Source organism: Giraffa tippelskirchi, chromosome 6 (genome assembly GCF_054371585.1).
Source record: "Giraffa tippelskirchi isolate mGirTip1 chromosome 6, T2T-mGirTip1v1.2.pri, whole genome shotgun sequence".
Lineage (NCBI taxonomy): Eukaryota > Metazoa > Chordata > Mammalia > Artiodactyla > Giraffidae > Giraffa > Giraffa tippelskirchi.
In genome coordinates, this window is record NC_137280.1 from 138,637,613 (window position 1) to 138,651,880 (window position 14,268).

General features: G+C 39.4%; 1 protein-coding gene across 6 annotated transcripts in view; it reads left to right on the top strand.

The window, feature by feature from the left end:
* Nucleotides 1-13,977, top strand: part of MRPL22 (mitochondrial ribosomal protein L22) — a 43,671-nt gene extending 29,694 nt beyond the window's left edge. For all 6 annotated transcript variants that reach the window (XM_081501892.1, XM_081501888.1, XM_081501891.1 and 3 more), the window contains 3 exons: nucleotides 349-426; nucleotides 2,058-2,127; nucleotides 10,600-13,977. In XM_081501892.1, the coding sequence (XP_081358018.1) occupies nucleotides 349-426; nucleotides 2,058-2,127; nucleotides 10,600-10,811 (360 nt within the window). In that variant the 3' untranslated portion in view covers nucleotides 10,812-13,977. The remainder of the gene's footprint in view (nucleotides 1-348; nucleotides 427-2,057; nucleotides 2,128-10,599) is intronic.
* Nucleotides 13,978-14,268: the final 291 nt, after the last annotated feature.

Here is a 14,268-nt window from a genome sequence, read left to right on the forward strand (position 1 = left end):
CTTGCCAACCTATGATCTTTCTTTGTCATGTCTGCTCTCTTTTATTAGTATCAAAACTATTAAAATCCAGGTTAATGGTTGAAATTTTTAAGTTTGATTTTAACTTAAAGAGAGTGGTGGCATACCTTCTCAAACGTGTATTTTTCTCCTTTGCATTTATTAGCTATTTTTATTTTTAATGAAAAAAATTTTCCCTACTTTTACTGAGATGTAATTAGCATGTAACTTGTTAGCTATTTTTAGAAGTTATTTGGATTATGTAGGGCTTTTACTTTTCACTGAAGTGACAATGCTGACCTGGTAAACCAATTTATTTATTTTCTCTTGTCTGTTATCCTTTAATTCTAGATACGAGGAATGTCAATTGACCAGGCTCTGGCTCAATTGGAATTCAGTGACAAAAAAGGAGCCCAGATAATTAAAGAGGTAACCTAAGATTGGTGGGAAAGGAGCACATAGTTGTCTTGCAGATGTTAGTAAGCTTTGCCTAAATCCGGAATTACCTCGTTTAAGTGCAGAGTTTATATTATACAGATTTAGGGTACTCAGTTTTATTAATGTTCTTATACCTTAGGGGAATGTTCTATGCTTTAAGTATTGTTTTTCCTGAGATGCTTCTATTTGTACCACAAAGTCATTTATATACATCTTATTTTAAATTATTGGGTCTTGATACATTATTTTAGAAGATTTTTTTGTCAATTCTACAACTGAGAGCTTGGGATTTTAAAAGTAATTTTTTTCCACTGGAAAAAGCACTGGACTGGGACTCTGGTGACTTGGTCTTATCTTTTCTCTGACAATTTCTGTTGTGACTATGGGCAAGGCACTTGTCTGGTTCAATTTTTCTTATTTGTAAACTAGGTGGGGTTGAATTGGATGATCTCTAAAGACCCCTCTAGCTCTAAATGTAGCTGATTCACTTGGTGCAAATATACTGTTGGTATTTATGCTGACTCATTCTAGGCACATGAGTGTTTTGTTTCAGAAAGCTGAGTTGAGGACATCTGGGGAAATCAGCATTATTTTCTGTGAAGTAAAGTTGCTCAGTCGTGTCCGACTCTTTGCGATCCCATGAACTGTAGCCTGTCAGGCTCCTCTGTCCATGGGATTTTTCCAGGCAAGGATACTGGAGTGGGTTGCCATTTCCTTCTCCAATTATTTTCTGTACTTCAGTTAATTTTCACATTAAGTCAGATCTTTTAATTTAGTAGTTGAATAGCTGAGATTGTTGGATTCAGACTTCTAAGAGGCTCTCTTATAATGCCTCTTATTTATTACCATTCAGAATGCAGTTACTAAGTATCTGTTGTGTATCCAGCTTTGTACTACATTCTTTGTCTTTAAAGGAGAAAAAGATCTGCTTTCTGTTATTTCTGACAACTATTGTCCTATTTTAAAAAATGTGTTCTGGAGAAAGTTAATTCAAAATATTAATGGAGTATAAATTTAATAATTCTTTTTTTGTTCGGTTTTTATTTTTTGGCTGTGCCATCTGGCATGTGGGAATCTTAGTTTTCTGACCAGGAATTGAACCCGAGTCCCCTGCATTGAACGCTTGGGGTCTTAACCATTGGACCACCAGGAAAATCTCTAAACTTAATAATTCTTAAAGGAAATTTTCAAGTATGCTTTTCTCTATTTGTCTGATGTTGTTAATGGTTATTTTGGATCCAAAGTTTAAGAATTTTCACTAAGATTTAGCTCTTGAGCTTCTTGAACTTTTTGACAAAGTCTGTGACTCAAAGACATAATGCTCATTACCAGGGATGCTGCTGCTAGTGCTGTTATCTCCTCCTTTACAGCTTACACATTCCATTTAAAACTTAGCAGGATCGACTGTGTTCTTTGCATTTGCAGTTCTTGTCTGAGGAAGAAAAGCTCACCGTATCCATTTTCCTTAGTTCTGTTATCATTTGATATTCTCTTTTTAAAATTGACTATAATAGGAAAGCATGTGATTAGCAGTCATATAGAGATAACAACAAGAAATGAGAAATTTAATTCTGTTTTAGTTCAAGGTCAGCCATATGAATGCCTTTCTTTTCCTTGTTTAGGTTCTCTTAGAAGCACAAGATATGGCAGTAAGAGACCACAATGTGGAATTCAGATCCAATTTATATATAGGTAAGATCTTTAATATTCTTAGCTTTGGAAAATATCTTCCAGCAGTGATGCCAAGTTCTTTATCTAATAACAGTCTTTGATATCTAAATACTTTGGACTATGTTTACCGTTGGAAACTGCTGGTAAGAGCTTACTTTTCAGTCTTCAGTATGCAAATGTTAAGTCTGTTGTAATGGTCCTAGCTGCTTTATTTTTACTTGTTCTCTAATGAGACTGAGATCATGAAATCTATTGCTGATAGTTATTAAATAATGGATATCAAGATGATACGTATAATGATCCTTTACTCACAATAAGAATGTAGCTGGTTTTTAAAAAAATGAATTCTTTGTCAACCCGAAAGAGATACATAAAGGATCACAGTGGACTTAGAAAGTCTTTATAGATAATGTGCCATGCCAGGTGCCTCATCCATAAAGGTATCCTGTAAGTTAGTCCTCCTAGTACCAGAATGGAAAATCATCTGTTGAATTATAAAAGCCAGGGGACCTTTGAAGACTTAGTGACCCAGATGTGTTGGTTCCTCTTTGTTCTTAACATCCTAAAGCATTAGCTTTGGTTTTGTAGGCTTGTGTCACATCTAGTTAATGTAAGTGAAATGTTTTGGAAGGCATGGTGTACTGTAAAAATGTAAAGGGTTTTTTGGTAACATACCTTCATACTGATCTTTTTCTAGAAAGAGATCAGTGTTTCTTACAAAGCTCTTCCCCACCCCACCCCAATACCACAGTAAAGCAAAACATAGGTTGGAGTTAATGCAGCAGTTACACCTGACTTCAGGAGTTTTGTCACCAAACAGAGATGTTGATGTCAAAACAAAATTTTCTCAGTCTACCAAACCTACATATAAGAAGGACTGTTTTACTAAAGATACTTCATTCAAGATAATGGGAACTGCTGCTCTCCACACGGAGGGGAAAAGGCTGAATCGTTACAGTGGAAGTTAGCTGTACCTTATAGTTTTTCAGCAATTAGCATTTTAAAAGATCATCTAAATTCCACTTTGTCACATAACCTCTGCCCTACTGGAGATGTTTACTCTGGTTAATATATTACCTCACCTCATCTGGAATTGATGCTGGCAACTACACCTACTTCTGAAATTCAAATAAGTTACGGTTTTCAATTGAAACATCTTATTTTAAAGCTGAATCTTGTAAAATTAATTATATTCTGATACATATATAGAGTTAGAGGGGAATCAAAATGGCAACTCAGAAGATGCAGGCCACAGTAGTTAATCATAAGCATTTTCTTCTGGGAGAAGCATGAATAAGTAATGCTGGAAGGACCCAGAATCACTGGAAGAGATGAAATGGATGAAGGGCAAGAACATTTGCTTAAAACCTCTTGGTGATCTTTCCTGCTCCGTGACTGAATATCAGATGACATTTAATTAATTTTATTCAATTTCGTAAGAATATTGGCTTCTTAGCTGATCAGTAGCATTTCATAATGGAATTCAGATGCAAGTGAAATGGAATTTTTGTTTAAATCTGTTTCAGTTCAGTCGCTCAGTTGTGTCCGACTCTTTGCGACCCCATGAATCGCAGCACGCCAGGCCTCCCTGTCCATCACCAACTCCCAGAGTTTACCCAAACCCATGTCCATCGAGTCAGTAATGCCATCCAACCATCTCATCCTCTGTTGTCCCCTTCTCCTCCTGCCCCCAATCCTTCCCAGTATTAGGGTCTTTTCCAGTGAGTCAACTCTTCGCATGAGGTGGCCAAAGTATTGGAGTTTCAGCTTCAACATCAGTCCTTCCAGTGAACACCCAGGATTGATCTCCTTTAGGATGGACTGGTGGATCTCCTTGCCGTCCAGGGACTCTCAAGAGTCTTCTCCAACACATTGCAAAGGCATCAATTCTGCGGCGCTCAGCCTTCTTCACTGTCTGACTCTCACATCCATACATGACCACTGGAAAAACCATAGCTTTGACTAGACGGACCTTTGTTGGCAAAGTAATGTCTCTGCTTTTAAATATGCTATCTAGGTTGATCATAACCTTCCTTCCAAGGAGTAAGCGTCTTTAATTTCATGGCTGCAATCACCATCAGCAGTGATTTTGGAGCCGAAAAAACTAAAGTCTGACACTGTTTCCAATGTTTCCCCATCTATTTCCCATGAAGTGATGGGACCAGATGCCGTGATCTTAGTTTTCTGAACATTGAGCTTTAAGCCAACTTTTTCACTCTCCTCTTTCACTTTCATCAAGAGGCCCTTTAGTTCTTCTTCACTTTTTGCCATAAGGGTGGTGTCATCTGCATATCTGAGGATATTGATACTTCTCCCAGCAATCTTGATGCCAGCTTGTGCTTCTTCCAGCCCGGCATTTCTCATGATGTACTCTGCATATAAGTTAAATAAGCAGGGTGACAATATACAGCCTTAACGTACTCCTTTTCCTATTTGGAACCAGTCTGTTGTTCCATGTCCAGTTCTAACTGTTGCTTCCTGACCTGCATACAGGTTTCTCAAGAGACAGGTCAGATGGTCTGGTATTCCCATCTCTTTCAGAATTTTCCACAGTTTATTGTGATCCACACAGTCAAAGGCTTTGGCATAGTCAATCAAGCAGAAATAGATGTTTTTCTGGAACTCTCTTGCTTTTTCGATGATCCATTGGATGTTGGCAATTTGATCTCTGGTTCCTCTGCCTTTTCTAAAAGCAGCTTGAACATCTGGAAGTTCACGGTTCATGTATTGCTGAAGCCTGGCTTGGAGAATTTTGAGCGTTACTTTACTAGCGTGTGAGATGAGTGCAATTGTGTGGTAGTTTGAGCATTCTTTGGCATTGCCTTTCTTTGGGATTGGAATGAAAACTGGCCTTTTCCGGTCCTGTGGCCACTGCTGAGTTTTCCACATTTGCTGGCATATCGAGTGCAGCACTTTCACAGCATCACCTTTGAGGATTTGAAATAGCTCAACTGGAATTCCATCACCTCCACTAGCTTTGTTCGTAGTCATGCTTTCTAAGGCCCACTTGACTTCACATTCCAGGATGTCTGACTCTAGGTGAGTGATCACACCATCGTGATTATCTGGGTCGTGAAGATCTTTTTTGTACAGTTCTTCTGTGTATTCTTGCCACCTCTTCTTAATATCTTAATATCTTAATATCTTCTGCTTCTGTTAGGTTCATACCATTTCTGTCCTTTATTGAGCCCATCTTTGCATGAAATGTTCCCTTAGTATCTCTGATTTTCTTGAAGTGTTGTTTTCCTCTATTTCTTTGCATTGATCGCTGAGGAAGGCTTTCTTATCTCTCCTTGCTCTTCTTTGGAACTCTGCATTAAGATGGGAATATCTTTCCTTTTCTCCTATGCTTTTCGCTTCTCTTCTTTTCCCAGCTGTTTGTAAGGCCTCCTCAGACAGCCATTTTGCTTTTTTGCATTTCTTTTCCATGGGGATGGTCTTGATCCCTGTCTCCTGTACAGTGTCACGAACCTCTGTCCATAGTTCATCAGGCACTCTGTCTATCAGATCTTGTCCCTTAAATCTACTTGTCACTTCCACTGTATAATCCTAAGGGATTTGATTTAGGTCATACCTGAATGGTCTAGTGGTTTTCCCTACTTTCTTCAATTTAAATCTGAATTTGGCAATAAGGAGTTCATGATCTGAGCCACAGTCTGCTTCCGGTCTAGTTTTTGCTGACTTTATAGAGCTTCTCCATCTTTGGCTGCAAAGAATATAATCAGTAGTCAGTATATATAGCGAGAGGGTGAAGAGCTTAATCTCGTCTTCCCAAATGAAGGAGCAAAGTCCAATATTACCTTTAAGCAGAAATCAACTTAACTGTGAATAGTCCTTTAATATACTGGTCTTCTTATGCACGTTTCTGCTGAGAAACCTCTGCCCCTCCTGTATCTTCTTTTCATCTAGTTCTGGTCAGAATCTCTTTTCTTAAGTAGGGCTAGTAAGTCTGGATTTGTCTTACGATTTTAAAAACCCATTTGCTAAGTATTTTGTTGCCTGATTCTGTTGTGAAGGAAAAGGAGATGAGTACCCCCAGGAAGATGAAGTATCTGATCACAACACATCAGGCAGTTTATCCCTGTATTTGCTAAACTGTCCTGATATGAATTGCCTGAGGTTCTAGAATTGGACACGACTGAGTGACTTTCACTTATTAAAAACACAGATTCTCAGGCCTCACCACAGATTGAAACCCCAGGGGAGAGGCTTGGGTAAAGTTTGTTGATTCTTACCCATAAAATATGGGAAACTGATTGATCTTACAGTCTTTGAAAAGGCCTAGATACTTCATTCCATAAACTCTTTTAGAGTTTGAAAGCCTAGTTACTTGTTGATTGCCGGTTTGGCTCAGCAAAAGCTCTTTCAGTCCCCTGAAATAAGTAAGTTCAGACATTTTAAGAGATGTCCTTTTTTGGTAGCATATGTTCTCATTATATGGTAATTCCTTCAAATGCTTGTCATCAGTCTAAAGCTCATACCTGGTGTTACATGACCATAGACTTTGAAAGTTCATTTCCTTTTCAAACTTGTAATGATGACTAATGACACAGTGATAGGCCTTAACAAGTGGACATGGACTAATAAAATGTCACTGCTCCATGATTCATAGCATCTTAAAGTAGTTCACTTCAGGGAAAGTTAACGACTGACTTTGCAAATCAGTCTTTTAGGCTAAGAATGATGAAGGGTGAAGTGGGGAGGGTTTCTGAAGTTAATGTCAAGATTCGCATTTACCTAAATACAGGTAATCAGAAATATTGAGAGTATTTTCAATACATGGTACCTGCTGGGCATTGTCTTTGAAGGTTGATTCTACTTTTGAGATATCTTAATGTTTTTTCTTTCATTCAAAAAATATTTGAGTGCCTACTTCCCTGGTGGCTCAGTCGGCAAGGTTCTGCCTGCAATTCCAGAGATCTGGGTTTGATCCTTGGGTTGGGAAGATCCCCTGAAGAAGGAAATGGCAACCTACTCCAGAATTCTATAAACGGAGGAGTCTGGTGGGCTACAGTCCATGGGGTCACAGGAGTTGGACATGACTGAGTGACGTACACTTTTGCTTTTCAGTGGGTGTAATACCCATACAATTAGGTGATGGTATATCTTTTGTTGTAGTTTAAAACATTTAGTACTTGTAGTTTTGTTTTTTGTCAGTAGTAGTACTTTGGAAGAATATACAAATTGTTCTCCTGAGTTGGACCAAAACTGTACATATTAGTACTGTGTGTACTTGGGAAACTATGAAATTTATTTTAGAATTTGAGCAAATTTAGCAGAGATATCTCTTCATGGAAAATAGATGGGGAGACAATGGAAACAGTGAGAGACTTTATATTTTTGGGCTCCAAAATCACTGCAGATGGTGACTGCAGCCATGAAATTCAAAGATGCTTGCTCCTTGGAAGAAAAGCTATGACCAACCTAGACAGCATATTAAAAAGCAGAGACATTACTTTGCTGATAAAGGCCTGTCTAGTCAAAGCCATGGTTTTCCCTGTAGTCATGTATGGATGTGAGAGTTGGACCATAAAGAAAGCTGAGTGCTGAAGAATTGATGCTTTTGAACTGTGGTGTTAGAGAAGACTCTTGCGAGTCTCTTGGACTGCAAGGAGATCCAACCAATCTATCCTAAAGGAAATCAGTTCTGAACATTCATTGGAAGGACTGATGCTGAAGCTCCAATACTTTGGCCACCTGATATGAAGAAGTGACTCGTTGGTAAAGACCCTGATGCTGGGCAAGAGTGCAGACGGGAGAAGGGGACGGCAGAGGATGAGATGGTTGGATGGCATCACTGACTGGATGGACATGAGTTTGAGCAAGCTCCGGGATTTGGTGATGGGCAGGGAAGCCTGGCTTCACATTCAGCAGAAACTTGAAATTTCTATCTGTTGAGTGAGTGAACGGCACAGTTTTGGATCTGCCGAAACTGTGCTGTTCACTCACTCAACAAACAGCAATTCCAAGTTTCATTTAAAACAGATTGCTATGAAAGTGGGCGTCTACATGCTGTTTCATTTTAATTGAAACAGTTCTGTACTAAAGCAGTTTGAAACTCAACATACATAATTAGTGGAGGAGAGACTGGAGGAGGGGAGACCATAAACCAATTTGGAATCTATACTGTAAGCCCTGATTTCATTCAGATCTTAATGGTTGTGTTGTGTATTCCCGTTCCAGGGTGTTAAAGAATCCTGGTGTTTCAGAAGAATTAATGTTTTTATTTTGACATAAAAAAGTGATGGCATTATATGCATGAAGGTTAGGCAAATGTTATTTTATGGCCTAAAGAGGAAATCATAGCTGGCATTTCTCAGGTTCTGAGTGTTTACTCTTAGGTATTTTTGGAGAAATGGAGGAAAAAAGGTAGGTAGCATAGACCCTGATAGCACTGATCATTTGTGTTTTGATAGATTATGTAGTGTTGCACAGTTAGCTAATTTTGATACTTCTTTCCCTGGAGTATAGTATTCTTTATTCTTAGAGCATTTGGAAATTGACACTCAAATTGGGTAGAGTAGGAGTTTTGGATAACATTAGCCATCATGTTTGTAAAATCTTTTCAGAAGTTTCTACACTCTTCCCAGTGTCACTGGTTTTATTTTTAGGATTCCTCCTGACAAGTGGATTCAGAGCACCTGGAAGTACTTTATATTATAAAGTGATTTGTGTAATACTGGCTTTTGTTTGGAAAAACTAAAAAAAATTTTTTATTGAAGTATAATTGACATGCAACTTTATGTTAGTTTCAGGTGTAGAGCTGGATGATTCAGTATTGCAAAGTGATCACCGTAACAAATCTGGTTAGCATCTGTCACCATACATTGTTACAGGGTTTTTTTTTCTTGTGATGAGATCTTGTAATATCTCTTCTCAACTTTCAAATATGCAATATGGGTATTATTGACTATAGTCACCATGCTGTACATTACATCCCCATGGCTTATTTATTTTATAACTGAAAGTTTGTACCTTTTGACTCACTTCATCCATTTTGCCCACCTGCCCCCTACCCCAATCTTTGGAAATTCTTAAATTCACTTCTTTAGTGAATCTAAAGTAGATGAATCTGATAAATAGGCAGTTAACTCTCACTTTATCTCACTGAAACCCTAGGCAGTTTTCTTAGTCACTTTCATCCTTAACTTTCTCTTTGGCAAAGCCAGGATGGTTCTGCTGAAATCATTTCATGAGAGGTTTGTGGTCAGAGAGTTGTGGAGCACATACTTGGACATCAGTTCAGTTCAGTCGCTCAGTCGTGTCCAACTCTTTGCGACCCCATGAATCGCAGCACGCCAGGCCTCCCTGTCCATCACCAGCTCCCGGAGTCTACCCAAACCCATGTCCATTGAGTCGGTGGCTCTCTGTAATATAACGTTCTGTCACAGTAAGAATAAAAGTGGTGAATATGAAAGTGAATTAATTTGCTATGTATGCTATAGATTTTGCCTTTTTAAAAGGCTTATTAAATTAACTAAAAATGTAAGACTAAATTCAGAAGGTAGTTACTATGATTTACCATGGGTGAACAGGTGAATAGATTGCTTCTTGTACTATTTAAAAGATTTTTTCAAATTTTACCAGGTCAAACCTTGACATGTAGAATGGGGGCAGGGAGATGAGGGGATAGAGGTGATGCAGGAGTTCCTAAACCTGACTGTGAATCAGAGTTGCCTCATTTGGGGGATGTTGTTTGCTCAGGATATGATTTCCAAGGCCCACTCCAAATAAAAATTAGAATGTCAGCATCAGCATTTTAAATGTGTTCCGTAAGTTTGTTTGGTGTAGTAGCCTGAGGATAGCATTTGGGAACCATTGGTTCCAGAGGCTTCTCATACAGTTAGAATAAAATCAGAATGTTCTTCTCACAACCTCCAGGGCTCTGTGTAATCTTGTCTTCATCTCTGATCTCTTCCCCTTGTTTGTATCACTCGTTGCCTTGCTTACTGTATTTTAGCAGGTTCTGGTCCTAAAACAAGCCAAGGATGTTCTTACCTTTGGGGCTTTGCTCTTGCTGTTTCCTCAGCCTGGAACACCTTGTCCTTAGATATTTGCATGAATGATTGATTCTGGTCTTGGATCAAATGTTTCTTCCTCAGGGATGCCTCTTGACACCACCCAGTCTGAAGTTGCCCCCACAACACCCTCTCAGTCTCTGTCACATCACTGTTTTTGTTTTATTCATAGCACTTGTCGCTGACTAAAATGATGGTGTTTGTTTTCTGTCATTCTCCTCTAGAGTGTGCACTGTATGGAGCCAGGGCCCTTGCTGGTCTTGTTCACTCTTACTTCTCCAGGACCTGCCTGATCTATAAGGAAGAACTCAGGAGATACTCATCTTTAGATAAGCCTGCTCTAGCCAGCCAGCGAGCTCATGTAATCTTAGAATCTAGCTGAGGAGAAGACAGGAATTGCTCAGCTGATCAAGCTGTAATCTTGCAGATAGAATTATGGTTGTTTTGTGTAATTCTTTTTTTCTTCCCTGTCTAGCTGAGTCCACCTCAGGGCGAGGCCAATGCCTGAAACGCATCCGATACCACGGCAGAGGTCGCTTTGGGATTATGGAGAAGGTTTTTTGCCATTATTTTGTGAAGTTGGTGGAAGGCCCTCCACCTCCACCTGAGGCACCAAAGACAGCAGTCACCCACGCCAAAGAGTATATCCAGGAGCTTCGCAACCGGACCGTCATTCATGCTCTGTGATGGGACTCTTCAGACTCCATGGTGTATATATTTTACCATTTATTTCTTAAAACCAACAAGAATTAAAGACAAATGCTTTTTATGAATCGTTATTGAATTATTGAAATATGAAGTACCACTGCTGGTTTTATATGAATATTTATAAAGCTCTGTCCATTTCTTGAGAGCCTCTGGGTATATTTTATGTATTTGCAACTAGGAAGGGGAAATCAGCTTTAAACATAGTTACAGACTATATAATTCAGAAGGCTTTTTTGGGTACCGTTTGAAAGGAATGTTAACTTTGTAGCTAGTGCCCTGCAGGTGGTAGTTTTGATACCAGACTTGAGTAGAAAGTTATAGGATAAGAAAGCTTTTCCTTATTATTTCACTTGATTTTTCTCTTGAGACTAAGGGGGTGTGGTGGAGGGGAGCATGCCTGCATGTTGTTTCAGTGCAATGTTCAGTGCAATGTTCAGTGCAACATTCTGTGGTTCACTTTTTCCTTTCACTTTTGGCATTGACCAGTGGGTGAGGGTTTATATTATCCTTTACTGTTTTAGCCGAAACTTGAAATTGTAGGAATTTATTAGATATATTAATCTAAAACTCCCAAAATCATTTAACTTATAAAGTTTATTTTCCTTAAATAATAATTGTTTTTATGTCTCCTTCCAACAGTGCTTTCTGTTGCTTGGCTATCTTGTTTAGGATTGATTCATTTTTCAAAGTGAATTCAATTAGAGAGAAGAACCAGTCTCAGCCTTGTGTTCTAAAATAAGGCAGTAGATGGCACTCACTTCCCTCTTGTTAGCAGAAATTGTTAAGAGTATTCAGCACTGCCTGGTTCTTGTTGTTAGACAAGAGGCACTCTGTCCACGGCCCTAGTCCAGTGTTTGTCTAATGTTTATATGCAGAGGAAGAACCTGGGGTGATTATTAATGCAGACTTCTGGGTCCCTCTCCACACCGCCTCCCCCCCCCCCCAAAGATTCTGATTCACTAGAAATCTGTTTTAAATAAGCACTTCCAGATGATTCTGTTTTCAGGGACTGCACTTTGAGTCAAATGAAGAATGTAGCTTCTGTGACATGTTTTAAGATGGCATTAATAATAGCTACTATTTATTGGGACCTCATTATTTGACATGCTCTGTGCTCTATTTTACAAATAACTATCTGTGGGTTACACAGTTTGTAAATACTGGACTATGATTTAGAAACTCTAGGTTTAAGTATCTATTTATGCATACCTAATGAATATACAGGTATATTTCTACGCCTCTGCAATTAACCTATGTATGGGTAAAAAAGGCAGAGGGCTCAGTGAATAAGCCACTGAGGTGTAGGGCAGATTCATTCTGGGTCCTAAGCTACTATAGCATGGAAGCATGGAAATAACACTGGTGTGGTGGAAGGCGACCTTTGTTCTAGTCTTGTCATAATCACTAACCAGAAGGAAGACTCTGGGCAAGTCTCCTCCCTGCTTGGCCTCCATTTAATTCACCTAGAAGATAAGAGGCTCAGAGTTGTCTGGAGAACACCTTCAGAATCACTTGAAGGGCTTGTTAAAAGATCTAAATCCTTGGGCCTCACTCTCTGACTTAGTGAGTCATGGTTTGGTGTGGAGGCCCAGGGGTTTGCACTGGTAACGAATGCCCAAGTGATGTGTGGCTAAGAATCCCTGGACCAGAGGATCTCCAGGCTTTCTCTCGGGGCAGATGCTCTATGAGTTTTAGTCTCAAGAGTTTTTACTTCCTCGGGTGTGACTAAAACACACCAGGTGGTGTTGTGGACTCTGTAACTATAAATTGCATAAATGAGGATGCTGCTTCATCAGGCTGTTAAAACTGTTTTGAAATAGATAAGAACCAAACATCTTGGAGTCTAATGAAGAGTGTTTGCTTGTAATCTAAGATTCAGCCTTCATTTGGAACTGCTTCTGGTATGTTAAAGTGTACTAATTGCTAACCTTCAGGACTGGGTCCTGTCCTGAAGTACCCAGGTGTATATGTGGTGTATACATTATCTCAATGAACCTTTCCCATTGTGACTGTTGCTAAGTACATCTGGTTAGTTTCCATGCTGAAATTAATTTTACATGGGTCAGAAACTGATGTCTTCTCTTCAACAATAACTGGATGCTTGTAATTTCCTTTTTGTTTTTTAGAGAATTATGATAGATTTAAACTTTTTTTGTTGGTGTATAGCACATTCAGGAGGGCTTTGTAGGTGACTGAGTGGTAAAGAATCCATCTGCCAAGCAGGAGATGTAGGTTTGATCCCTGGGTCATGAAGATCCTCTGGAGAAGGAAATGGCAACCCACTCCAGTATTCTTGCCTGGGAAATCCTGTGGACAGAGGAGCCTGACGAGCTAAAGTCCTTGGGGTCACAGAGTCACACATGACTGAGTGACTAAACAACAGCAACAACAACACATTCAGAAATTGCACCAGTCACAAGTTTAGCTGCATAAATGATCAAGTGATGAACGTACCCAGGTAAGCAGATGAAGAAATAGAACATGGTAGCATCCCTGGCTCTCCTTCAGGCCCCTGCCCTGTCACTACCCACCTCTCTTCCCAAAAGGTAGCCATTACCCTGGCTATCATATGATAGATTTTTTTTAAGGTAAGCTTTTGTTTTCTTCAGCTCAGTTTATTGGGCAACCATTATATGCCCGGTGCTGAGGATACAGGCAGTGAAAAAGGAATCAACACCTGCTCGTGGAGCTCACACTCTACTGGGAAAGGCAGAGTAATTCAGTAAGTCAGTAATTACAAGTGTTCACTGTGCTGAGTGTTACGAGAGTAGAGAATTGGGGCTTTGGGAGTAGACATCAGGGAACCCTGGAAAACTGTCTTTGGGTTTTGGGGAAATTAATTTTCTTAAAGAGATAGAGTGAGGGGAAAAGGTAAGAATGAAAAATGTCATACGGATCAATAAAGGGTTATGTTGTCAGGCCAATCTGGGTTTTGTTTTCAACTGTATGAAAGTTAGGACCACTTCATTCTTCCAGAAGTTGAGAAGTATATAGGATGTGTGATGCAGAGGGGAGTATACTGTCTCTGGAGCTGACTCCAGGTTACCAAACTGTGAATGAGGCTCCAGCTAACCCTGAGGGGAAGGACATGTGAAGTGAGTATACTGTGAACACTGCAAAATAAAATGGATGTGTTTCTCCACAAGTGATGAAAATGATTGGATTTTTTCCATGGATTTCACTTTAATGCAGAGGTTGTAGTAACAATTTTAGTTGATTAAGAAGAGCTCAGTCACATGTGTGGGTTTAAAACAGGAAAGGTTTTGGAGTGGGTGAGCTTCCAGAAAGATTCTAAAGCAGGACAAAATTACATAGATGACATTATTAACACTTCCAGGAATAGGCCCCTCTTTTCAGTCATTGTCTGATGTAACTATCTAGGGTCCATTCTCTGTATGAGACAGGTTTTAGCCTTTAGTCTTAAGCACACCAGCCT